This window comes from Procambarus clarkii, chromosome 89 (genome assembly GCF_040958095.1).
Source record: "Procambarus clarkii isolate CNS0578487 chromosome 89, FALCON_Pclarkii_2.0, whole genome shotgun sequence".
NCBI classification, from domain to species: Eukaryota; Metazoa; Arthropoda; class Malacostraca; order Decapoda; family Cambaridae; genus Procambarus; species Procambarus clarkii.
In genome coordinates, this window is record NC_091238.1 from 9,821,255 (window position 1) to 9,845,319 (window position 24,065).

Below are 24,065 nucleotides of genomic sequence, written 5' to 3' on the forward strand. Positions count from 1 at the left end.
ACATACACACACATACACACACACACATACACACACACACACACACACATACCCACACACACACACACACACACCATCAAGAAATAGGTGTTAATCCCTTCCCTCTGTACTGGATGGAGCCTTTTGTTCATAGGTGGACTGTCATCGGGACACTGAACGTTCAATGTCTTCATCCATCCATGCTTCACACAAACTTCTAAAATCTTGAACAAAGTTGTATTGCTGAAATAAAGGTGTAATTAAAATGTAGCAGTGTATCTTTCCTCGTTTGCTAAGCTTGGTGGTGTTTAATTAAAAGTTTCAAATTCTATTTTGTTTTTCAACAGAGCACTTTACATTATTTCTCTGACCACTGCCTTAATGTTAAGGTGATATTCAAAACAATATTTAGGTTCTACTTACTTCTAGCAAAGCTCATTTTTATAACCCTTCTTTGCTGAACACTTAATGTTAGGTGCTGGAAACAATTATTGAATGAACTACCATTTTATACGTAAGGTTAAAACACGCGCACACAACTGAACACTGCACTGGCCAAAAAATCAGCATTGAATGTAATGAAACGCCATTTTCTGGGTGAGTCCCAGAGGCTTCCCGGAGCTATCCATGGCTGATATGGATACCCTAACTATTTTGCATCAGTCGATGTGGGTGGAGTTCTAGGCCTACCGGGGACCACGAGCCAGAACCTGGCCCCCTCACAGAGGCACGAGGAGCAATGGCCCATAGAAATGCACATGTGATTTGGAGCATTCTATATCTGCCATCGACCGGGACAGGCACCCAGAAAGGTAAGCTCCACAAAACAAACCCCTGTTCTGGTTAACAATGAAAATCATCAAACGAGTGGACAGAACTCCCCAAAAGAAAAACGAGCAAACAAGCATGACGTCACACAAGCCGCGCCGCATGTCTGCGCAGCTCCCCCCTCCCTGAGAGGGGGAAGAGGGAGCCCCAGACCCTCACACCGGCAATCCCCACCCCAGTTCTGAGGCTGGATACAAAAAAATGCGAAAACTGCCGACCGGAGGGAAGGAGGGTTGCCGGGGAGCCTTTGGAACTCACCTAGAAAATGGTGTCTCATTACATTAAACGCTGGTTTTCTGGGGAAAGCCCCTATGGCTCCCCGGAGCTACTTCACCAAAGACAACATAATAAATGGGGACTTACCCGGGAGGCGGTCGGTGCTCCACTCCTCAACGTGAAGTCGAGACAACAGGCTGTAACCGCTGACCCAAGGCAACACAGGCCCAACTGGGCCCAGGAACATTCACGAGGTAGTGTGCAGCTAGAACCCTGTTCGACCGCCAAAAACCCCATGCCCGAATGTCAGCCCAAGACATATTGCCAAAGACAGCAGCAGGAGCAGCAACCTTACGAACGTCATGGGCACTAGGATAGAACGCAGGCTGGCTGGATTTAATTACACAGTGGACGACCTGAGAGACCCGAACCCGCGACCAGGGAAGAAGGGAAACTGGATCAACCCAAAGCGCGTCCCCGGACACAGAAGCCGAGGTGCGCAGATAACGGCAGAGAGCTGCAACCAGACACAACACATGATGAGCCACCGGCCTGACAAACCAAGCATCAACAACCCAAGGACCCCTCTGGAAGGCAGCAGTCTCATTCTTCGCCAGAAAAGAGGGAGACGGCTGGAGACAAACATACCTATAACCACGACCAAAAGAGCAAAAACCTCTGCACCAGAGAAGAGCATGAAGCTCCGCCACACGACGCCCCAGAGGCTAATGCCAACAGAAAAAGAGCCTTAGCAAAACAATCCTGAACCGAAGGGGCCACAACAAACTGAGAAGATAGAAGAGCACTCTGTCCAAAGACCAGGACGGCTCCAGCAGAGCATGAGCAGGCCGGAAGTGAAACAACGCAAGAGACAGCTTGCGAAACGGTGCAGATGTAACATCAATACCAAAAGCAAGCTGAAGCGGCTCAGCCAGCGCCGCACGATATGAGGCGACAGTATTAGGCATATGATGATGGTCAAGGAACAACCAAGAGAGAAAGGACACCACCCGAACCGAAAGCGAAGAGCAACGACGAAGGGACAAAAAGAATCAGAAGGACATCCAGGAAACTTCATACTGCCTCCAAGAGGAAGTCCGCAGGTGGGAAACCAGCAAAGAAGCCACCTGATCACCATAGAGATTGTGATAAACACGAGTCAAAAATACAAAACGCAAAGACTCGAGGGGAAGAGCGAACCAGTCTCGTACTGTACCGGGCCGATCTTTTAGAGGCGGAGCTGCAGAAAAACCTCCGGGTTCGGACACCGGGCAAGCAGCGCCTGAAACTACGGCTGGGCCGGCCACCATGGGGCCAAGAGGACTACTCACCCCTGGTAAGTCTCCAAGCGAGCCAGGACCTGGAGCAACAGCTGAACCAGGGGAAAGAGGTACAGGAACCCCCACCTCAACCAATCCTGCTGTACGGCATCTATCCTGACAGCATCGCAGTCAGGGAAGGGCACCACATATACCGGAAGACGCCTCAACCACGCTGACGCAAAGAGGCCCACCTCCGAGTGCCCGAACGTCTGGCAGAGCCAACTGAACGAGTCGGCGTCGACTGTCCATTCCATGAACAGAGGAACGAACCAGAACAACTGACGAAGCCAAACCCGACCTGGCGGGTAGACCAACATTGCAAAGTTCAGGCTCCAGCACAGACCCTCGAGCAACCGCCAGGTGACCTGAGAGCACCCCAGAAACAAGCAGAGACTTGTTTCTGACCGCAGCTGAACGAGAGACGCTGGAGGAAGAGACAAGAAAGCGGTCCGAGAGTCCCACACAAGACCCAGCCAGGACCGAACCTGGGAGGGAACCAGATAGGACTTCCTCCAGTTCACCAGGTTCGGATTCCTGGTGAGTGGCGAGCTGAGAAAGCACCAAATCCCTGGCGAGCAGACATGCAGACCGACTGGGAGCCCAAACCAGCCAGTCGTCGAAGTAAGCCAACATCCGAACACCTAACAGACACAGACGGGCCACCATGACCCGGGTAAGACATGTGAACACGTGAGGTGCTAAATTTAACCGGAACGGGAGACAACGAAAGCAGTAACTCTGATGCCCCACAACAAAACCGAGCCAGTCCCGGAACCCCAGATGAATAGGGACATGCCAATACGCATCCTTGAGGTCCAGGGACAACATTCAAGCGCCCGGCTCCAACAGAAGCCAACCTGGGACAGAGTGGTCATCTGAAACAAGGGGCAAGAAACCCAAGGGTTCATACGGGACAAGTCCAGAATGAACCGCAGGTCCGCACAGTCCCATTTTGGAACGGGAACAGGCAGGAAACCCGCCTGAGAAACATTGTTGTTTCGACCACGCCCAAGTGCACCCATGCCAAGATGACCTGACAGTGTGCGGGAGAGGAAACCTGCCCCATCAGCCCTGAACCCCCCAAAGGAGGAGGAGCCACCCAACGCCACCACAGGTTGAGAGAAACGACCCGAAAAGCCCACAAATCATGAGACCAGGCGTGAGCGAACAGAGCAAGTCTCCCCCCCACCGCCCCGTCAATGGGGCGAACCACGAAAGGGCTGCTGCCCCTTACAAGAATCCAAAATAAGCGCAGAGCGAACACCGCGCCGACCAGGCGCAGGCAGCACCGGCACCAAACCCGACACCTGTGGCCGACCCCGACGAATGGAACCGCAAGCCCTGGCACGACGCCGCCGGGAAGGAACCCCTCCGGTTCCCCCGGAGCACCAACAATTCAGACATAGGGTGGCAAGTGGAAGAAGCCGCCTGAATATAACGCTCAACCGCAGAGGCCTCAAACAGCAGAGGGCAAAAAAGAGAAGACAACCTAAGAACCAGAGGCCCCAGCGGATTCCAAGGAAGAAGCGAGTACAGCAGGTTGACACGCGAAATGCGCAGCGAAAAACCGCAGCAACGCCTCTCACAGGATCGGTGCAGACAGCTTCAAAAGAGCCGACGACGCACGAGCAGCCGAGACTAAAGCGCCAGACCCAGGAACGTCCCCAAGTGCCTCTACATCCTCCGCAAGCCAATCTGAAGACAGTTCCAGGAGGGAAAAGAAACGCAGGATCGAAGCCAAAAAGCCAAGAGCACGCAAGTCCTCAGCCACAAGCACAGCCGACAGGGAAGGAACCTGCACATGAAGCTGAAACGCACCAATATCCCTCAAAAGGGCAGGAGCGAAAAGGCACTCATTAACCCTTAGACCAATAAGGGCCTTTTGGCTTTCAACACCCATAGGCACAAAAAAAAAAAAAAAATCTTTCGTCTTATTAAAGTGTTTATTTGTGTTCCCTGATCACGGGAAAAATGAAAAAAAAATCGTAGGTGGCATATTTTGGTCACAATTGGGCGAGGAAGTCTGGTGCAAAAAAAAAAAAAAAAAAAAAAAAAAGTCGTTGACAAAGCAGTCATCAGACGAGGTCTGCTCCGCCCGAACTGTCAAGCGGGGGTTGCCATAAAGATATTATTACCTAATTATTTCAATGTCCCTGATTAATTCTTTCTTTTTTTGCAGTAATATTATTCAATAGTGTGTATTGTGATATATTTATATAATAAAATGTGTGAACCATCGCTGTATTCAAAATTATGGTGTGCATATTAGTGATTCAATTATTATGTTCATAAAATAATAAGCAAATAGTTTTGCTGTTATACCACTATAGGTACCACTATATACAGTGGTACCTCGGAATACGAGTGTCCCTGTATACGAGTTTTTCGGAATACGAGCCGGATTTCCTCGGAAAATGTGCCTCGGAAGGCGAGGGTTACCTCGGAACACGAGTTTGTTGATACGCGTTTAGGCAGACCTAGCGCGTGGTGGTACGGCGATCGTCGCCCCTCCGCCCCTCAGTTTACCAGTGCCTCGCGCCCAGTGACTATCCCACGTCAATTCTTCACCCGGATTTTCAGTGTTTTGTTGGATTTTTGGTCATTTGACCATTAAAGTTGTTATTATATATCTCACCATGGGTCCCAAGAAAGCCAGTGGTAAGGATCAAGGCATGACAAAGCCAATGTGAGGATGACAATAGAGGAGAAACGAGATCATTCGGAAGCATGAAAATGGTACACGTGTTGTTGAACTTTGTAGGCAGTACAACAAAGCCACATCAACAATATGCACTATACTTAAGAAGAAAAATGAGATTATGGGTGCTAAAGTGGCAAAAGACATAAGAACAATGACGAAACAAAGACCACAAATACTTGAAGAAGTGGAAAAGTTGTTATTAATTTGGATACAAGACAAGGAGTTAAGGGGTGATAGTGTTTCAGAGGCCATCATTTGTGAGAAAGCCAGGGTACTGCACGAAGACCTTGTAAAGAAAACCCCTGGAACGAGTGATGAAGATACGAAAGAGTTTAAGGCAAGCAGGGGCTGGTTTGAAAAATTTAGAAAAAGAAGTGGTATCCATAGTGTTGTGAGGCATGGGGAGGCAGCCAGCTCAGACAAACCAGCCACTGAACGATTTATTGAAGAATTTAAAGAGTTTGCAGAGGCTGAGGGATACCTACCGCAACAAGTGTTTAATTGTGACGAAACAGGACTGTTTTGGAAAAGAATGCCTAAGAGGACATACATTACCAAGGAGGAAAAATCCTTGCCCGGACACAAGCCTATGAAAGATAGGTTTACGCTTGTGCTATGTTCAAATGCGAGTGGCGATTTGAAAACTAAACCCTTGCTAGTGTATCATTCTGAAAATCCAAGGGTTTTCAAACAGTATAAAGTGCAGAAAACTCAAATGTGTGTGATGTGGAAGTCTAATAAAAAAGCATGGGTGACTAGGCTTATTTTTTCGGAGTGGGTGAATGAAGTGGTGTGCCCTGCCATAGAAAAATATCTGCAGGAGAAACATTTGCCACTCAAAGCCCTGCTTCTCCTCGACAATGCTCCTGCTCATCCTCCAGGCTTGGAAGATGATTTGTTGCCCAGATACAATAAATTTCTCACAGTAAAATTCCTTCCTCCTAACACCACTCCTCTAATTCAGCCTATGGACCAGAAAATCATAGCGAATTTTAAGAAACTTTATGAAAGGGCACTTTTCCGGAAATGTTTTGAAGTGATTGAAGCCACAAACCTCACCCTCAAAGAGTTCTGGAAACACCATTTTAACATTTGTAGTGCTTTAAAACTCATTGACAAAGCCTGGCAAGAAGTGACTCAAAGAACCCTGATCTCTGGCTGGAGAAAATTGTGGCCTGAATGTGTGCGAGAACTAAACTTTGAGAGGTTTGAGCCTGTAAATGATGCGCCTATTGTTGAGGAAATTGTTACTCTGAGCCAGCAAATGGGCTTGCTGGCTCAGAGTAACAACTCCCCCCTCCTCACTATCTTCCATACGCCTACAGCCTTCAACAACAAGGGTAAGTAATAACTTGAACATAGTTTTGTAGGTTTATTTAGATGAATTAGGTATAAAAATTTAGTTTGATGTGGGGTTTTTGGGATAGTCAGGAATGGATTAATTCATTTCCCATTATTTCTTATGGGAAATTAGCTTCGGAATACGAACTGTCTCCAGGAACGGATTAAACTCTTAAACCGAGGTATCACTGTACACAGGTTATATATAAGTATCTGCATCTTTTATTCACCATAACGACCCACTAAATTGGTATTTTGAGTCAAAAAGCAAAGAAGAGTGGTCACCATTCACCAGCCAGTCAGCCACTCCCGTCTACTCCCTCCCTCACCTCCTCACTTGTCCACATATTCCTCCCACCATACTGTTTTTGCTTTTATTCCCTATACACAAACAAATATAAATATCTACATGTTTTGTTCACTATAACTGTACATCTAAGCTTGTATGGTGAGTTCAGGCAATAAGAGATGTAGCTACACACACAGTCAGCTGGTGGCTGCCGCCGTCACTGGTTCAAGGCCAGGCGCACTAATATTTCTCCTCCAACAATACTGTTTGTGGTGTTATTACAATATATACATACATTATATATAAGTATCTACATGTTTTATTCACCATAACTGTACAAATAAGCTGGTATGGTGCCCAAAGACCATAGTGACCACCAGTAAACAACATGACAAGTCATGCAGATGACGCACCTCCCTCACCAAAATGGCGGCTCCCAACATACTCCTATTGCTGTTATTACACTCTATACATTCGCTATATATATAAGCATCTACATTTGTGTTCACCATAGCGAACCACTAAGCTGGTATGGTAAGTCCAGTCAATAAAAGGTGGCCACACAGAGTGAGTAGACGATGCCACCTCCCTCAGCATTCTCCTCCCACCATAGAGCACAGCGCTAAATATCACCACAATCCTGCTATTATCAGAATCCTGGTCAGTTTTATCACAGTCAGGGGTCTTCTGTAATACTATCATCGCTAAATAATAGCATATACATATATATTTTGACATTTTTAGGTGATGCAGTGGTCACAAGCTGAACAGTAGTGCTGTGAGCTCATGCTGCGTGCGCCAGCCTTGGTGGCTCACTCAGTACTGTGGCTTTCACACCCGGGAATGTTGTCCATGATTTTTTTTCTAGGTGGCGTCTGGTAATTATGGGTTGTGGATGGACTATAGCTACCCCTATCCTTCGCGGGGCATTTAAAATCGTGCGATAAAGCTTAAATAATCTATGTATGTATTGCGCGGTTCCGGTATAGTTACTCCCATCATCTATATATTTATTGCGAGGTCTAAGGGTTAAGGTGGGCAAAATCGCCCCAGGTAAACCTGGACTACCGTCAATGCTTCGCGCCACTCAAACGTGCGGGTCCGACAGAACGAGTCCCAAGCATCCAATGAAAACAAGGGGCAGTCTGCAAGCCAGGACGACCCCAGAACCTCCTAACGCACCCAGTAAGGACACGATGATCCAAACCTGAACAAAGAAGGATCCATTATGGAGGCATACTCTGGGTCACGCAGGAGGTAAGCCGCAATGGCTGACCGCACCTCAGGCAGCGAGATGCGGGAAGCTGAAAACCTCCAGAAAGATGGAACCGAAGAATCCACAGGGACACGGAACCGAACCCGGGGAGCAGCAGAACCCAAGTCCAAGTTCAGAGGGGGGGAAAAGAATACCCCACTCCTTGCAGCAGTAAGCCCCACTCAGAAGGATGGAAAATCCAGGTGGGGTCCAACGGAGCCCAAGTCAGCTCCTCCTCAACCCCGGGAACCTCCTCTCCAGGCCCCGGGACCGAGTTGTCCTCCAAAGCCCCGGCCTCACAAGAAAAAGCTGGGGCACCCGAAAGAGTCAGAAGGGAAGGGGCCCACTGGTCAGACCCCAGAGCAACAGCAGGAGGAACAGACTCGAATGCCTCCGCAGCTATCCCAGATGGGGCAACCCCCTAAACTGCCAGAGTCTCAGAAACATATTGACCCCGAAGCCCTCAGACACTTAGGGGCCGGAAGAAGGGGAGGGGGGGGCGAATGAACCACCGAAGGGGACGTTTGTTGGAAAGTTAAGAGCATAAGTGACCTAACATATGCCTAACCTTTCATTTATCTGTCTTCCTCTTTCCTTCTTTCTTTTTCTTTCCCTTGTTTCCTCTTATGATCCCTTACTTATTCCTATTACTATCCCCCTTCATATTCCAATTACTTTCCCCTTTTTATTGGGTGGTTATAAATAGGAGCTGCCTCGTATGGGGCAATAGGCCTTCAGCGGTTACCTTTGTTCTTATGTTCTTATTCCTATTATTATCCCCTTTATTACACCTTACCTTTCGTACCTTTTGCCTTGCATTTTCTTCCTCTAAGATTTACTTCTCACCTCTCTCTTGCCTATTTATTGTCCTTTGTCTTATTTCCTCATCACAATCGACTTGAGAATGGTCCAGGATGGACCGAAACGTTGTCATCCCTTCACTTTCTAGTGTGTGGTTTGGTCAACATATTTAATCCACGTTGTTGCGACTCCTCGTCTGCATAAAAGTTTTTATTATATATCACACCATGTGTCCCAAGAAAGTCAGTGGTAAAGTTCAACCTAAGAAAATAGTTATGAGAAGAGGTAGTAGAGGTTTTTCCTTGCTCATTAAGAAAATGTGTGCAGTATGGGAAGAACTGCAAAGTTTTGCTGAGAAAACTCACCCCAGATAGAACTGTAGCAGGCTATTGCATTGACCTTTTAACCCTTAAATGGTGCATGGCTATATACCATTTGACACCCACAGGCGCATACAAAAAAAAAAAAATGTTTTCTTCCTAACCTGTTAATTTGTGTTCACTGATCATGGGAAAAATAATAATAAAATCGTAAGTGGCATATATTGCCCGCTATAGGGCGGGGAAGTCTGGCAAAAAACAGGAGCTGACTCAACGTGCGTCCCAGGCAGTCTGTTGCTCGCCAGCTGTCAGGCCGGAGTTGCCACAAAGAGATAATTACAGTATCCACTCAATTTAACGGCCTATATGGGGCCGAGCCCTAGTCGTTATTTCCGGAGCTCCGTTATTTCCAAAGTTAAGTCGGGTCGGGTAATTTTTCAAGTAACATTCAGGTAGGATATATTTTATACTGTATAACTAAAATTAAATAAAGTTCATTGTGTAATTGCATTCCAATTTAGTGCCACACCGACGATTAAGCCAGTTGTTGGCTGCTGCATGGATGATGTGTGAACACGGTCTGATCAAGCCCAGATGGGTGGGAAAAAATTGATTCATTCCTTTGTATTGCAAAATATTTCATGTATCAATCAGCAAGTTAATATTTTCTCAATAATATTTTAGAGATGTGTTTTGATTTACCCTGAACAGTGCAGGTAATGTATTTTTAATGTTACAACACAGGCTGTGGTGGCCATGCCATAACAATGGCGATCGAGCCTTGTCACTGAGAGCTAGCCAAGACGAAATATTTTGAGCTCACCTATTCTCTGCTGACGATAGAATATACATTTGCAGAGACTAATATGTAGCTTTTGTTGAAAAAAAACAATTAATATCTTGTAATACTATAATAAAATTGGTAAATTGACTTACTTTTAATGAAGCTGAAGATTACGAAGCTGTGAAGATTACGTCATCCTCTGCAGCGCTTGTTTTATATTGTTTATATTGTATACAGGGTAAGCAACCAGGAGGCCTGGTCGACGACCGGGCCGCGGGGACACTAAGCCCCGGAAGCACCTCAAGGTAGCCTCAAGGTAAGGTAGGGTACATACTGTATGTACACTTATTTTCAGGCATATTTTAATAGAGTATCCTTCTGTTTCTTGATGTCACTTACTGTACTTTTCCCGATGTTAAACTCTGCTACTGCTCGTTCATGAGAATATCCTTTATCAAGTTTCTTAATTAACTCCAGCTTCTGTGCAACCGTCAGGCGCTTTCTTTGGGTAACTTTTGGCATTTTTGTAAATTAAAAAGAAGATCACAATTACAGTACAGTAATATCCTTCACAATTGAAGCTAGCCGCACGAGTTCACAGTACTGTAAACAATGGGAACACATGGCCCGGCGGAGTACATTCTAGGTCCGTGGGAAAAAAAATACCTAGTGCCTATACTATAAAAGGTATTTAATAAGAAAACAAAGACTTTTGCTTAATAAAAACTGTTTCAAAATATTTTATTAATAATAATTTACAATTTTCTTCATTAAAGTGAATCATTTTAAAAGAAAATTAAGATGTAATATATGACTCTGGATGATCCAGGTCGGTGGCGGCCTGGTCGCCATGTGAGGGGACGCTGATGCCACAACAAACCCAATACCGACCGTCGGTAATATCGACCGCAGACCGGTATAGCAGGCTCCAGATACCGGTCTCCCAAACCGGTCGTTAATACCGGCAGATCGGTATAAAAGAGGCCGTTAAATTGAGTGGATACTCTTGAGGTTATCTTGAGATGATTTCGGGGCTTTTTAGTGTCCCCGCGGCCCGGTCCTCGACCAGGCCTCCACCCCCAGGAAGCAGCCCGTGACAGCTGACTAACACCCAGGTACCTATTTTACTGCTAGGTAACAGGGGCATAGGGTGAAAGAAACTCTGCCCATTGTTTCTCGCCGGCGCCTGGGATCGAACCCAGGACCACAGGATCACAAGTCCAGTGTGCTGTCCGCTCGGCCGACCGGCTCCCTCGCTCGGCCGACCGGCTCCCTCGCTCGGCCGACCGGCTCCCTAATTATTGTAGGGAGCATTATTGTATACTGTACCTAATTATTTCAATGTCTCTGATTGATTTTTCATAGTTTTTTTGCTGTAATATTATTCAATAGTGTGTAGTTTGATATATTTATATAATAAAATGAGTGAATCATTGCTGTACTCAAAAATATGGTGTGCATATTGTTGATTCAATTATGTTCATCAATCAGTGAACAAATACTTTGTCGGTTATTACACTATATACACAGGTTATATACAAGTATCTGCATGTTTTGTTCACCATAACAAGCCACTAAGTTGCTATTATGAGCCAAAAAGTAACGAGGAGTGACCGCCGTGTACCAGCCAGCCAGCCACTCACGCCCTCCCTCAAGTCACCTGACTCACCCACATTCTCCTCCCACAATACTGTTTTTGCTCTTATATACAGACGTTATATATAAGTATTTACATGTTTTGTTCACTATAACTGTACATCTAAGCTTGTATGGTGAGTAAAGGCATAAAGACGTAGGACCTCACACAGTCAGCTGATGGCTGCCGCCCTCAAGGCCAGACGGACTAATATTTCTCCTCCAACAATACTGTTTGTGGTGTTATTACGCTATATACACACATTATATATAAATATCTACCTGTTTTATTCACCATACTTGTACAAGTAAACTGGTATGGTGACCAAAGACCATCGTGGTAACCAGTAAACAACACCGTCGTCTGCTCGGTGGCATCGTGCAGACGACGCCACCTCCCTCACTAAAATGGCGGTTCCCAACCTACTCTTGCTGTTTATACCCTCTATACACGCGTTATAGATAAGTATCTACTTTTGTGTTCACCATAGAGAACCACTAAGCTGGTATGGTGAGTGCAGTCAATAAAAGGTGGCCACACACAGTCAGAAGACATCGCCACTACCCTCCCTCTCACAGCATTACTCCTCCCTCCATGGTGCACAGCGCTATCACCACAATCCTGCTATTATCAGAACCCTGGTCAGTTTTATCACAGTCAGGGGTCTTCTGTAATAATATCGCTACATAATAGCATAAGCAAGTATATTATTGCATTTTTAGGCGATGCTGTGGTCACAAGCTGAACAGCAGTGCTGTGAGCTCATGCTGCGTGCGTCAGGCTTGGTTGCTCACTCAATACTGAGGCCCTTCACACCCGGGAATTTGGCCCACGAATTTGTTAAAAAATGGCGTCTGTTTACAAGAGCCCTGATGAAGGTGTGGTGAACCCCGTGTATCCGCGGGCCGTTTAAATCTTGCGTAGTACTCCAAAGCATCACATGATGCGATGCGCAATTTACTGCAAGTCGGTCAAAGCATCATATGATGCGATGCGCAATTGAAGGGTTAAATGACAATGTGATGTCTCACTACAGACAAGTATTAAAACGTAGGGAAAACAAGTGTCTTTAGAGAAATTCTTAGTAAGACAAACAAGCAGTGAGCCACAACAGGTCCTTGTGGTATGCCTCCAAAATGTAGACGAGAGAATTCCCCAGAAATGTCATCACTGCCTGATGTTATAATGGAAGGGAACTCCCCTTCCAAACACTAACACCTTTCCTCCTCCCCCCCCCTCCTCCTTTCCATCTTCCGTACACCAACAAGAGTCCTCTATAAAGGCTGCCTGTACTAATTAAAGTAATTAATTTAATACTCGTATTAAATCTTCATAAAATTATCCAATGAGTGATCACAGATACAGTGGTACCTCTGTCTTCGAATTTAATCCGTTCCCAGAGACAGTTCGAAAACCAAAAATGCAAAAACTGAAACGAATTTTCCCATAAGAAATAATGTAAATTGAATTCATCCGTTCCACACCCCTAAAAATATTAACTAAAAAATACATTTTATACAGAACACTACTCATAGGTACCTTATCATTATGGAGGACTCTTGTTGGCGTATGGAAGATGGTGAGGGGGGAGGGGGGGGGGAAGGAGAAGAGGTGTTAGTATTTGGAAGGCGAGTCCCCCTTCCATTATGACATCAGGCAGTGATGACATTTCTGAGGTTCTCTCTCTTTGGAGGCATACCACTAGGACCTGGTTGTGGCTCACTGCTTGCTTGTCTTACTAAGAATCTGTCTGTAGACATTTGTTTTCCCTACATTTTAACACTTGTCTGTAGTGAGACATCACATTGTCTCACTATGAATGATCTTCTGTTTTTCCTCTATCGTCATCCTCACAACTATTTTCTTAGGTTGAACTTTACCACTGACTTTCTTGGAACCCATGGCGTGATATACAGTATCCACTCAATTTAACAGCCTCTTTTATACTGATCTGCCGGTAATAATGACCGGTTTGAGAGACCGGTATCTGCAGCCTCATATATCGGTCTGGCGGTCGATATTACCAAAGGTCGGTATTGGGTTTGTTTTGGCATCGGCGGGCCCCCTCACATGGCAACAGGCCACCGACCTCTAAGGCATTGAGGAAAGGATGGGAGGTAGTGATTGATGAAGGGAGGCATTGAGAGGGAGAGGCAGGGAGAGTGGAGGTGGTGGTGAGGGAGGCAGTGATTGATGGAGGGAGGCATTGAGAGGGAGAGGCAGGGAGAGTGGAGGTGGTGGTGAGGGAGGCAGTGATTGATGGAGGGAGGCATTGAAGAGAGGAGAGGCAGTGATGGAGGGAGGCATTGAGGGGGAGAGGCAGGGAGAGTGGAGGTGGTGGTGAGGAAGGCAGTGATTGATGGAGGGAGGCATTGAGGGGGAAGAGACAAGGAGGGATAGAAGCAGTGAGGGAGGGAAGGGAGGGAGGGTGGTGGTGAGGGTGAGGGAAGAGTGGCAGTGAGAGAGGTGTTTGGTTAATATGGTTCACTTGTCCACTTGTGTGATCCAACTTGTCATATGAAGGAATTATTAATTGTAACCTGTGATAGAATGGGCACTAACACAGAAACTAACTTGGAATGCAATTACACAATGAACTTTATTTAGTTTTAGTTATGCAGCATAAAATATATCCTACCTGAATGTTACTTGAAAAATTACCGACATCTTAACTTCGGAAATACCGGAGCCCCGGAACAGCCCCATATAGGCCGTTAAATCGAGTGGATACTAATAAGAACTTTTATGTTCAAAAACTAAAAAAGGGCTAAAAACAATGTAATTCTTCACAAAGAATTCAAGTGCATTTGTCAACTTGGCTGGATGCTGGTAAACTGAGGCGCGCCTTGCAGCGACGCCACACACTTGGTGGACCCGTACGTGTATAAACAAACTCCGAACACCGAGGCAAACAACAAGTACCGAAACAAATTTAAAAAAAAAATTGAGCTCGAGTACTGAAAAATTAAAAAACGGGCATATGAAAACCAAGGTTCCACTGTACATTAAATGAAGTTTTCGTAAGATGCATGACTAACCTTCACTGTCTGTATTGCTCGTGCACCTCTGAGGTCTCTCAAAAGGAAAATGGTTTGGTCTGGAGTAAACGAGTTCTCAAAGTACTGCAGTAGACATGAGGCTATAACGCAAGCACGCCCCAACCCACCCATGCAGCTGAAATGTGAAAATACAAGATTACAATACAGACTGATATAAATTTTAAGTTTTTATTGGTCAGTTTGACACACAAAATGGGTACCCAATAGGATTAAGCTCCTCACCACAATATTAGTATAAAACTGAATCTTGTACATATACAATACAGTACTGTATAATCATCATGCACACTTACTGGATGAGAACCTTTCGATTTTCATCTAATGCTTGTCGAATTGTATCAATAATTCTCATAACATTATCAACCGAGGGGACTGTGCCATCAGGGAACGGATAGTGGTGGAGACGTATACCTCGCATCTCATACTCGCCCATTAAATTAGGCACTCTGTATTTTCGCAATTCTCCTTTCGTGACGAGCATTATGACATCCGAAATTCTCAAATTTTCTATCTTATCTGAAAAAACGAAGGCATATGGTTTACAAATAGGTATCGTTCTCATTATCATACGTTTAAGTCTTCACATCTAGGGTATAGTTCTCTTTCAGGTAAAGTGACAATGTGTGGATGAAAGAATGCTTAAACATAAGAGAATTAATACTCAATAACCCCTGAGATGCTGACATTATTGCACTGAAGATCCAGAACTAGATAAATAAATACAGACTTGATCACAAATGCCTTCAGCACATCATCAAATAACACACAAACACGAGAGTAGAACAACAAAAATTTGTTATGAGAGAGGCCCTTATATATATATATCATAATAGACAATAAACATGATCACAATAGCGTGATGCATCAAATGAACAAATCCACAAGGGCCGTGACGAGGATTCGAACCTACGTCCGAGAGCATCCCAGATGCTGCCTTAATCGACATGGAAAAAAAGAATTGAAACCAGAAGTTCTACTGAACTTACTGGTCTAACAAACCAGGGTGTAAAACCCTGGTTTGTGTCTTGCAGAGGCTGTAGGATCCAAGTAAGTTCAGTAGAACTTCTGGTTTCAACTTTCTTCCATGTTGTAGCTCAGTCGATTAAGGCAGCGTCTGGGATGCTCTCAGACGTAGGTTCGAATTCTTGTCACTGCCCTTGTGGATTTGTTCAAACATGGAGAGTTCTTCAATGAATTTGATTGAGAGTTTGCTGGAAGGCAACATTGTTAATAAGAAATATGCAAAAAATTGTTGACATTTATAACACAAGTACCCAAAAATTCCTACCAAATCAGAGATGAACGAAAAGACAAAACTGGTTCCATAAAAATTGAGAGAAGGCCAGAGATGAAAAAAACAGAAAAACAAACAGCGTTGATTGTAATGAAATGCCATTTTCTGGGCGAGTCCCGTCGGCTCCCCGGAGTTATCCAGGCCGATATGTATCTATTAGCTTTCTGGCATCAAAGTGCATGGATTTCTTGCCTACCAGGGACTACGAGCGAGAACCTGGGGCCAGATTCACGAAGCAGTTACACAAGCACTTACGAACCTGTACATCTTTTCTCAATCTTTGGCGGCTATGTTTACAGTTATTAAACAGTTAATAAGCTCCGAAGCAAGGAGGCTGTTTATAACAATAGCAAGAGTTGATCGGGAAGTTTTCATGCTTGTAAACTGTTTAATAAATGTAACCAAAGCAGTCAAAGATTGAGGAAAGATGTACACATTCTTAAGTACTTGTGTAACTGCTTCATGAATGTGGCCTTTGGGCCCCTCAGAGAGGCACGAGGAGCAAATATGCTGCACACACCAGAAACTGCTCTCCATAGGCAAAGCCACTGAGACTACATGAAGGCAAAATGTGGATGGCTGCCGGTGCATACCCACAAAAAACCAGCATTGAATGTAATGAAATGCCATTTTCTGGGTGAGACCCCAGAGGTTCCCCAGAGCTATACTGGGCTAATGTGTATATATTAGATCGTGGCAACAGTCAATCGATGGAGTTCTAAGCATACCGGGACCAGCACCAGAACTTGGCCCCCCCTCAGAGAGGCACAAGGAACATTGTGAACAAGTTTTGAGCATTTAAGTATATACTGTGAAAGGGAAGAGTCAAAAGCAACAAAGCCAGGACTCAAATTCATGTTGGGTAGGTTGTGTATTAGAGCCAATTCAACGAGATGGTGTCTGTATAGAGTAGATGCAGGAAAGATTATTTGAGGAATACCAATCAATAGGATAATTAGAATCCCTAACATGACAGAAGAGAGCATTGTTTGTCTGCAGACTTAACACTTCTTTTGTGTTCTTTAAGTCTGTCATTAAGCGTACGGCCAGTTTCGCCAAAGTAGTGGAGAGGACAAGACGAACAGGAAATAGAGTAGACACCAGCAGCATTAGAAGAAGGAGGAGCAGTGTGAACTAGATTGCTACGAAGTGTGTTAGTTTGTCGATAGGCGAGCTTTATGTCAAGAGGACGAAAAGTTTAGTAGAAGTTTTGAGTTCAGATATGAAGGGGGAGGCAGAGTACAGTGCTACTAGTGTTGGAAGCAGGTTTAGGATGAAAGAAATTTTATTTAGCTTGAGAATAGGCACAGTTGATAAAATGCAAGGGGTAACCAAGGCAAGAGAATGATTTGTGGATAAAGGCAATTCCAGAATCAAGGAACTGAGGGTCGCTGATGCGTAGAGTGCGGAGGAAGAGAGAGACGAAGACACTTTTCTTAACTGAAGGAGGATGGTAGGAAAAGAAGTGAATGTACATGCCATTATGCATGGGTTTGCGGTAGACAGAGAAAGAGAACCCGGACACAGAGCTGTGAACATCAAGAAAAGGAAGGAGGGAATTAGATTCCCATTCAACTTTGAAATTGATAGAAGGAGCCAGATTGTTAAGAGAGGAGAGGAAAGGCTGGAAAAGACAAAGGCCATGAGGCCATAGGGCAAAAATGTCATCAACATAGCGAAGCCAGAGAGAGGGACGAGCATCAATAGAAGCAAGAAGAACAGTTTCAAAGTATTCCATGTAGAAATTGGCAAGAACAGGGGAGAGAGGGGAACCCATAGTGACACCGAAAGTTTGAGTGTAATATCTACTGTTGAAAGAAAGAGAGTTAAGAGTCAACACAGAGTCTAATGAGTTCGAGGAAAACTTAGTATGCTATTTTTATTATGGTGCACATAGTTACAAAAAATACTATCTAAACAGGAGGATGGGTTGTATTATTATTATCAACCTTTACTCATCAATATGATTTACAAAACTTACTCAAGTCCATGTGGAGATTTTGATATACGTTCCTAAAACGACAGCCAGGGAGACCACTGAGTGCAACACTCTGTGGACACCCCATAAACGACATATCTAACCTGCAAGATCAAAATTTAAATTAGGCTATTCAACCAATATAAGAAAAACAGCATCATGCACCGCATATACCAAAATTTAGATTAGACTATTCAATATCAGAAATACAGTATTAAATACTGTACATATATTTATTATTTTTAAAATATGAATGAAATAATGACTATTATTATTTTACAAGTGCTTATAATACACACAAATCCCAATTGCGTGATGCATCAAATGAACAAATCCACAAGGGCCATGACGAGGATTCTCGTCTCAGCCCTTGTGGATATGTTCAAGTGCCTACAATGCTAAACTGAGGAGAGTCTTGTTACATTCATCGAAGCACACAAGATAATAATTACTATAATAATAATTCAATGTGTTCATTGATACTAGTATCAATATGGCTACTGCACTATTTAGATATAAGCTCATTGTGTATTATGCCATTTGGATACATAACTGTGTAATACTAGAGTAGCCGAGCGTTATCTGCAAATAGATCCGTCACAAAAGCTTGTAAGATATAAATAATGCAGAGAATGCTGTCATTTCCTGTAATATTGCACTGTATAGCTTTTCTATTTTATGCGAAAGACTGTAAATTCCTTACATAAAATTTAAAAATTACACAAGTGTGGGTTTTTATCCTATGTTATTATGTCTATGAGAAGACATTACCATTACTTCTTATTACTACTACTACTACTTGAAAGAAATTTATGGTTTGGTTTTAAATTTTTGTTTACTTTTTGAAGAATTTAGGCACTGCAGTTTGGATTTGAGAGATTTTACTAAACAGATCAGAAGAGAGAAAAAGAAAAGCACAAATGGCTAGAAGAAAAACATTAAGCCATGTGAGGAGTGTGCATGATAGTATGATGTTTCCAGTGGAGAGAGAGAGTCTTTTTACCGAAATATAGAGCCAAGCTTATTACTGTATTCGACTGCATCTGAAGCTCAAACTATTGTATTACCCTATCCATACTCCATCTCTTGGTAACATTCCTGCAAAAACATATGAAACAAAGACAATAATGTCACAGGCAGGTAGAACAAGAACTACAGTACAACAGATAATACAGGATATTAATTCATTAATAATTAAATTTGTTAATTTAATAATTACATTATTAAAAACTTGACTTACCAGTCTACTTTAAGTGTTTGTACCGAAGCCTGACTCGACTCATCATCCGAGTCTGATGAGTCGAACATTTTGATTTCTGCAAGTACCAAGCAAGTATGAATATCTGAGCACAAGCTGTAGAGTTCTGTCTGTAGGGCATGTGCCACACTTAAGTTAGGCAACATTATTTTAGTTTATGATTTTATAGGTGGTTAGGTTAATTAAAGGTCATTTGGTAAGGTAAGGCAAAGTTTGGTTATGCAGTACTGTATTCAGTTAAATCATTTATGTACAAGTCATATACAGTATATACAATATGGAGCAGCCACCATTATTGACAAACACACATCACATACAGTACTCTACTGTATACATTATTTTTCGTAACTTGGACCTACTCCATTTATAAACGACAGCATGGCTTAAGTGTACGGACAACAGGCAGACCGCCATAGCCCTGGGGATCACAGCAGAAGGGTGCATAATATAGTCACCAAAATTGCATTCGCTACTGGGTCAGCTGCCAGCCAGCTACCCAAGATTACCTATCATAAATAGGGTACCACTTTCCCTATGGTTTTCGCAAGAGGGTGGGGGGAATGGGGGATGGGAAGGGAATTATCTGGAGAAAGCCCCAAGCCATTATTACTACATAGCACTTGGAAGGGGATCAGGTTAAGGATTTGGGAGGGAATGAGGGAGAGGAATGGTGCTCAACCTCTTGTTCAGTCCTTCATCTCCCAAAGTGGCAGGAGGAAAGGAACAAAAATATTGCTTTATAATTAATTACAAGTATTGTAAAATACTGGTTTAAAAAAAATCTGCCATGTAACTAGGGGCTAACATGTTTAGGGACCTGATAGCTGAGTGGATAGCGCTTCAGATTCATAGTATTGAGGTTCTGGATTCGATCCCCAGTGGAGGCGCAAACAAACGGGCAGTTTTTTTCACCCTGATGCTCTGTTCACATAGCAGTAAATAGGTACCTGGGAGTTAGACAGCTGCTACGGGCTGCTTCCTAAGGATGTGTAACAAAAAGGAGGCCTGGTCGAGGACCGGGCCGCAGGGACGCTAAACCCCGAAATCATCTCAAGATAACCTCAAGATAGGTAAACTCAAACATGGTATATGCATACCATCTCTGCCAGAAACATAACAGAGAAAACTCAGTGTTTGTCAGGTATCGGTAAAACATCTCACTACACTGATTAAAATACTTGTATGTTGTCAAATATGTTGTCAACATTATCTGTTTTGCAGTTGTAGTCAGATGAGGCTACATTTGGTTTAGTTTAGATATTGTTAGGCTACTGATGTTAGGGTTAGATATTATTAGGCTACTGATGTTAGGTTTAGATATTGTTAGGCTACTGATGTTAGGTTTAGATATTGTTAGGCTACTGATGTTAGGGTTAGATATTATTAGGCTACTGATGTTAGGTTTAGATATTGTTAGGCTACTGATGTTAGGTTTAGATATTGTTAGGCTACTGATGTTAGGGTTAGATATTATTAGGCTACAGATGTTAGGTTTAGATATTGTTAGGCTACTGATGTTAGGTTTAGATATTGTTAGGCTACTGATGTTAGGTTTAGATATTGTTAGGCTACTGATGTTAGGTTTAGATATTGTTAGGCTACTGATGTTAGGATTAGAGAGTAAGGTTTAGATATTGTTAGGCTATTGATGTTAGGTTAGGTTTACCTCTTGTTAGGCTATTAATGTTAGGTTAGGCTTATCTCTTGTTAGGCTGCTGATGTTAGATTTAGATATTGTTAGGCTACTGATGTTAGGTTAATTTTAAATCATGTTAGGCTACTGATGTTATGTTAATTTTAGATCATGTTAGGCTACTGATGTTAGGTTAGGTTTAGATCATGTAAGGCTACTGATGTTAGGTTAGGTTTAAATCATGTTAGGCTACTGATGTTAGGTTAGGTTTAGATCATGTTAGGCTACTGATGTTAGGTTAGGTTTAGATCATGTTAGGCTACTGATGTTAGGTTAGGTTTAGATCATGTTAAGCTACTGATGTTAGGTTAGGTTTAGATCATGTTAGGCTACTGATGTTAGGTTAGGTTTAGATCATGTTAGGCTACTGATGTTAGGTTACGTTTAGATCATGTTAGGCTACTGATGTTAGGTTAGGTTTAGATCATGTTAAGCTACTGATGTTAGATTAGGTTTAGATCATGTTAGGCTACTGATGTTAGATTAGGTTTAGATCATGTTAGGCTACTGATAAGATAGATAAGATAATGTTTATTCAGGTAAAGGTACATACATTCAAAGAGAGTTACAATGTTGGATTTCTATATAGAGCTAGGACATATTATGCTTAAAGCCACTAATATGCAGAGTGTTTCAGGCACGCTGCTGTTCAATTTAGATATTGTTAGGCAACTGATGTTAGGTTAAGTTTACATTTTGTTAGGCTACTGATGATAGATATGGCAACTCTTTGTAAAAAAAACTCCATAATTACAATGCAAGTTAAACACTGAAAATTTAGTTATATGCTTGAGACAATAAATAGCAGCAGTGACCAGCTAACGGCTATATTAAACAAAATGAAGACTAACCTGACTTAAAAGCACTGTACTTCTCAGACATGGAAATATAACAAAAATGCATTTTGCCTAACACAGTAGCTTTAGGCCTATAGAGTTCACATATAGTATATGTGAACTATATTTGAAATATGTGAAATAGTATTCATGGATACAGTGGCACTATGAATTAGTTACTTTACTTAGGATATATCTATTATGATAGGATAATGTAGCCGAAATTACATGCACAGTACATTAATATTTTTTTTCAACGTTATCAGGACACTCACTTTTTTCAATTGGCCAATTATGTCCAGATTTTCTGGATGCGTCAGATTATGTTTGCTAGTTTGCATTTGGTTTTGTAACTGTTCAGTAAGGAAATTATTTATGAGTTGTATATAGTTATATAGAGGCCTTGCAGCACAGTTGGCTACACCCTCAACTCACAATCCAGGAACCCGGGTTTAATCCCCCGGGAAAGGATAGAAATGGTCGAGCACATTTCCTTTCCCCTGTTGCCACTGTTTTTCCAGCAGTAAATATGTACCCGGGAGTTAGACAATTGTTGTGGCTTATTGTTTTAATTGTTGGGGTTGTATTCTATGCAAGGTCAGTAGTTAGTCTAGGGGGAAACCTCTATAAACCTGTATCCCCAATAACAGGAATTAAGCAGTTAGCTTATTCAGAATAGGTTGGTCTACATACATGTAAAGCTCTCCACCAGCTCGGATATCACACCTGTACTGACCCCTCACCCAAGCAGACTCTTCTAAGATTAGTTATACTAACCTCACATTACACCTGTATATCTCACGTCACAATACCTACATTATTTTTACGGAACATTACACACCTGCACCCAGCCCCAACACACCTGCACGCTGCCTCCAACACACTTGCAAACTACCCCTAACACACCTGCAGACTAACCCTAACACACCAGCACGCTGCCCAACACATCGATAGATTACCCCCAACATACCTGCAGGCTACCCCTTATACACCTGCACGCTGCTCCAACACACCTGCCAAAATCAGCTGTTGACATGTGCGGGTCGAGGGCCGTTGTCCACCGTGGTCAGGTCGACACCACAGAAAACGTGCCGGTCATCTGCCTTAATGGCTATAACTTTTAGAAATGGCGAAGATTTTTAGTTTCACATTATCAAGGATAACTACTAGGATTATTGAGGCTCCATCTTCTCCTTTACCCTCGAATGCAAGAATAATACTACTACTATTACTAATAAAACTAATAATAATAATAATAATAATAATAATAATAATAATAATAATAATAATAATAATAATAATAATTATAATTTATAATAATAATAATAATTATAATAATAAACATAATAATAAACATAATAATAATAATAATGTTCCCCATATGTACTAATGTACTCCAATGTACCCGTGGCTTTGATGTGCCTCCAAGTGCAATTAATTTTGTTTTAGTGTACCTGAGAGTACCTTAAAGCAATCTACCTCATTTTTTGTATAGTTTTGTATTTTTTATATATCTAGATCTTTGTGCCTGAGAGTACCATAAATTTAGCAATCTACCTCATTTTTTGTATACTTTTTTTATTATAGATCTATTTTTGTAATTGTCTTTTTTGCCTTTCTTTCCATCAAATTTTGCCTTTCTTTCCATCAAACAGCCCCTTATACAAACTAGTATAGACCCAGAACTAAACCTCCTATCTAGTATCTATGACAATCATCACTTTAATGATCGAAATTGCAGGTATTATACAGCACATGATGTAAACAATGTTTTAACACGTAATCATCTTGTGTGGATTCCCGCCCGAAGCTCGGCCATCTTGGCGCGCGGATTGAACGCTCCTGGCTGGACTTTCTTTCCACACCTTACCTGGAGCTTATCTTTGAATTCAGCTGGCTTCTTTAGGCCAGTGTGTGTTCACTGCAGCTAGCCAAGGGGCTCACAGCACCTGGGGAGGCCGGAGCCTCCCTAATGGACGCCTCCCCGAGCGGGGATACCATGGATGTTGGCAGCAAGTCCCAGAGAGGAAAACGTATGATGGAAAATGAGTCGACTGATGCTGCCCCAGAGCGAGATGCTAAGAGTATGTCTTCGCCTTCAGAAGACTTTAGTTTTGTGGTACCCCATTCCTCGTTTGTGGTTGTCCTAATCCAGTCAGAATCAGATCAGCGCGTGTTTGCAAATCCTCGTACCTTATAATTAGGTGCAGCAATTGAGGCTTCGGTATTGTGGCCACATTGCCTGCCTGAGACCATACGTACCCTGGGTAGGGGTGCAGCACTGAAGCTACACATCAGAAAGGAAGCTCTATCACACATCTGTGTATCCGACATTATTAAGTTGGGGGACTGGCCTGTCAGGTGCCGACAGGTATTGTCGCAGGAGGAGGAGTCTCGGGCCCGGTATGGGAAGATTGGCCCAATTGACCAGAGTGTTGATGTGGATGACATCCAGGTCGCTCTGCAAGTATTAGG

General features: G+C 43.1%; 1 protein-coding gene across 3 annotated transcripts; it reads right to left on the reverse strand.

Annotated features, from left to right (window-relative positions):
* Positions 1-8: 8 nt before the first annotated feature.
* On the reverse strand, positions 9-22,747 carry LOC123773405 (cyclin-dependent kinase inhibitor 3). 3 transcript variants are annotated; one of them, XM_045767150.2, is made up of 6 exons: positions 22,604-22,747; positions 19,044-19,119; positions 17,807-17,907; positions 14,825-15,047; positions 14,511-14,646; positions 9-222 (listed from the first exon to the last, which is right to left on the reverse strand). In XM_045767150.2, the coding sequence occupies exons 2-6, from the start codon at positions 19,109-19,111 to the stop codon at positions 142-144; spliced, it is 609 nt and encodes a 202-aa protein (XP_045623106.1). In that variant the 5' UTR covers positions 19,112-19,119; positions 22,604-22,747; the 3' UTR covers positions 9-141. The 3 variants fall into 3 exon arrangements, with proteins under 3 accessions (XP_045623106.1, XP_045623105.1, XP_045623107.1); XM_045767149.2 differs by having other exon boundaries at positions 22,561-22,714; XM_045767151.2 differs by lacking the exon at positions 19,044-19,119 and having other exon boundaries at positions 22,561-22,629.
* Between the last annotated feature and the right edge of the window lie 1,318 nt (positions 22,748-24,065).

What these genes read in the sequence shown, in the direction of transcription:
- LOC123773405 (XM_045767150.2), bottom strand. Translation starts at nt 19,111, where the DNA reads ATGTTCGACTCATCAGACTCGGATGATGAGTCGAGTCAGGCTTCGGTA. An exon ending in CAAACACTTAAAGTAGACTG is followed by an intron (nt 17,908 to 19,043) that starts GTAAGTCAAGTT and finishes TTGATCTTGCAG; the next exon opens with GTTAGATATGTCGTTTATGG. An exon ending in GAGCAATACAGACAGTGAAG is followed by an intron (nt 223 to 14,510) that starts GTTAGTCATGCA and finishes CCTTTATTTCAG; the next exon opens with CAATACAACTTTGTTCAAGA.